The sequence below is a fragment of the Phalaenopsis equestris genome, unplaced genomic scaffold, assembly GCF_001263595.1.
Source record: "Phalaenopsis equestris unplaced genomic scaffold, ASM126359v1 Scaffold000002, whole genome shotgun sequence".
Lineage (NCBI taxonomy): Eukaryota > Viridiplantae > Streptophyta > Magnoliopsida > Asparagales > Orchidaceae > Phalaenopsis > Phalaenopsis equestris.
The window spans coordinates 58,075,253-58,078,650 of record NW_018164444.1 but is presented as its reverse complement, the minus strand read 5'-3'; the positions used below and the strand labels follow the sequence as shown (position 1 = coordinate 58,078,650).

At 33.7% G+C, this 3,398-nt stretch overlaps 1 protein-coding gene across 1 annotated transcript in view; it reads right to left on the bottom strand.

Annotated features, from left to right (window-relative positions):
- Positions 1 to 255: 255 nt before the first annotated feature.
- Positions 256 to 3,398, bottom strand: part of LOC110019179 (pumilio homolog 3-like) — a 26,373-nt gene continuing 23,230 nt past the window's right edge. Inside the window, exons 3-5 of the mRNA XM_020716762.1 lie at positions 2,012 to 2,206; positions 804 to 978; positions 256 to 714 (exon numbers count right to left, since the gene is read on the bottom strand). Of these exons, the coding sequence (XP_020572421.1) occupies positions 683 to 714; positions 804 to 978; positions 2,012 to 2,206 (402 nt within the window). The 3' untranslated portion in view covers positions 256 to 682. The remainder of the gene's footprint in view (positions 715 to 803; positions 979 to 2,011; positions 2,207 to 3,398) is intronic.

Here is a 3,398-nt window from a genome sequence, read left to right as displayed (position 1 = left end):
AATTATCTAATCAATTAAATAATATTTACTCTTAATCAAATTTTTTTATACTAATTATACAAAATATTAAATTTTTTCACACTATTCAGAAAATTAAAATTTAATATTTTTAAATATATCGAGCAAAACCCCACACGCACAAATAGACGAATTCAAAATGAATCAAACACGAACACAAACACCATATTCACAAACAACTTTGAAAACAAGCAAAGTTTAAATAAATAAATCTGGGAAACAATGAGGACTTGAATGTAAAAACAGAATACCAAATCTGCAGAAGCAGATTATTACTCGATTACACTACAAAACAAAACAAAAACAAAGTCAAAAGATTGCAGCTTTTGTTTTCTACAACATCAGGTTACCGTTACACATTCTGCTGCTATCGTTACACAGTTCAGAAAAATCTATATATTTCCCCATAAACCCCTAAGTATTTGTCACTTTGATTACACCTCATTCACAATATACATATTGAATACTAACAGAAAACACCAAAAAGAAAAAAAAAAGAAAAAAAAAAGAAAAAAGTCAGTTTTATTTCCATATGCCTACCATTTATTTACACAGCCTGCTATAGTTTTCATTCCACAATTAGTACTGAGAAGAAATCTGGGCTGCATGCTGTGGTAGACTAAAAAGTTCTCTATCTGTACAAAAATTCCTTCCCCACCTTCAGTCAGGAACTCGCACTCATCCCCATCCTCCTTTCTGCAGAACAAATTCAGGAGTTTCAGTGCAGGTTTTTATGAATAAACAAAAACTGCAAAAAAAGGAGAGATTTTTATTTATTTGTTTACCTCCAGCGGCAATTAATTTCTCAACTCTTGCGACAATGTGCTTCCCGTAGGTATACTTTTTTAATGCGTTTAGGTGGACTTTGATGCGTGAGAGTATGAGTTCACGGTTTTGATCGTCGCAGGTCTCCAGAACTTTTTGCACGACGTAGTTTGCAAATTGATCCTTCATCATTGCCTGCAAATTTATTTACAGAATCGACATTCAAATTGACATTTTTAAACAGCCAACAATGAAAAAAAGGGAAATTTACATGCTATGTATTTATGTATCAAATAGCTAAATTTCAATTTTTACTTATATGCTGCACTTATCTATGCATGAAAATGTGTACTTCAATTTTTAAATGCTGCACTTATAGTTATAATAGTGATATTTTTGATATTATAGTAAGGAATTGGATGGTATAAACTTAAAATGTAGAATCTAGATCTTAGATATGTAAATGCATAGGAATTGGGTGGTATGTATGTAAATGCCTCTAAAAAAAGGAAATTTTACATAAATACCATACAATTCCTATGTATTTACATATCTAACGCTTAAAATTTAATATTTAAGATTTTTAAGACTTTGGTTTCATCTAACGCTTAAAATTTAATATTTAAGATTTTTAAAATTTAACATAAATAACCTATGCACGAAAAGGTGTATTTTACTTCAAAAAAAAAAAGTAAGCAAAAGGAGGATTTGAGTATTATGCATGTAAATATGAAAGTTTAGTTGTTAGATGTACAAATATATAAGGAATTTATACTATGTCTGTAAATGCCCCTAAAACAAAATCCTTAAATAAGCTGGATGAGAGTGAAAGAAGGTGAATCCTTTGAAAAGGATATGGAAAAAACCAGAAAGTACAGGGTGCAAAATGAAATAATGGAAATAATAGGTGTGAACATCGAATAAATCTAAGGTGGTTTGTGCATGATACAAAGTGAAAAAAGAGAGAGTGATGAGATAAGTAATTTAAAATACTAGTATTCTCCGGTATTCCCTACTATATTATGCTATAACATTATATATTATCTTACATTATACCATATGAGGAATCACAAACAGGCAAAAAAATTCCTCAAATTGGCCAAAAAAAAACACCATTTCCGACTTAAATAGCAATGTTTTGAGATGTGGATCTTCAGTTATCCTGGAAGATTACCAAACTAACGAAAAAAGAAAAGCTTTTCACAAAGCTTGAAAAAGAAAAACAAACCTGCAAAGGCTCATTCTCATCATTGGGTCCAAGCATCTCTTTTATTAGAAGAAGACGTTCCTCAGGTTTACCAAATGTCAAGCATTTCTCAATAACGTTTGAAGCGAATTTCTGTTGGCTCATCTTTACTATTTGGCCAGCAAGCTTGCTGATTATGGCAGACCGTTCTTCTGGTTTTCCATGTTGCAGGACGTGCTAAATTAATGGAATAAAACCTCAGTTACTCTCTTCCAAGATATTCCAATAGTTTCAATTATAGAATTACGCAAGAAATTATTGTTTGAAATCAAAACCATATTCAGTCAGCACCCACATAAGAAGAGAGAAATTCATTGAAACAGAAATAATTAAGTCAGCAGTAGATAGATTAAAAAATGCTCCAATGATCATCAAGCACAAACAACAATGCTGAATCTATATATATATCTGTGTGTGCGTGTGCGCGTCTGTGTGCGAGCGCGCGCGCGCGCCGCAAGCCTTGTCATATTGGTGGTGGGGTCACTGTAAGTCCCCTCAGGTCATGGGCTCGATCCCACCAGGCTCTCAAATTTTAGGAACATGGCGTGGGCTCTCATCATGGGGCCAAAAAATGCATGGGAAATTGATATTTGGGTCTCTGCCAAATGTCAATTTCCTTTTAAGATATGTGTGTATATGTGTGTTGGTTGTGGGGTCACTATAAGTCCCCTCGGGTCATGGGCTCGATCCCACCGGGCTCTGAAATTTTAGAAACATGACGCGGGCTCTTATCATGGGGCCAAAAAATGCATGGGAAATTGATATTTGGGTCTCTGCCAAATGTCAATTTCCTTTTAAGATATGTGTGTATATGTGTGTTGGTTGTGGGGTCCAATTTCCTTTTAATATATATATATATATATATATATGGTCATTAACTTTATCGGCGAGTTAGTTCCACTAAGTAATTTTAGTGTTTGGGTCTTATTTCCACAAGACAATCAAATTAAACTAAGTTGATGGAGGATGGAGAGGTTGGCATCATTAGCAACATGGTTGGTGGAGTCCGCAGTTTTGAAGGTATTGATGCGATGTCTCGAGCAATTGGTTTGACATGGTCCCATTGGTTGTAAGTAGGGGTATGAAAAATTTGACCTGACAAGCCAACTAAACATGAACTCAATTAAAAAAATCCTAGTTTAGGTTGATGAGAATAATTTTCTGCTCGGATTTGGGTTAGGAGTTTGTTAGATCGGCACAAAAGGGCAAATTTATCTTTTATTAGTTGATGGGTGATTTAAACTTATGTCATTTATTATAGTTTACAATAAATAGGGCTAAGATGTTTATGGTTAGGGTATGCAAAATATTGTGTCTTGAGTCTTAGGTTTAGGGTTTAGGAGAGACTTCCTATCTCTCGAATAGTAGG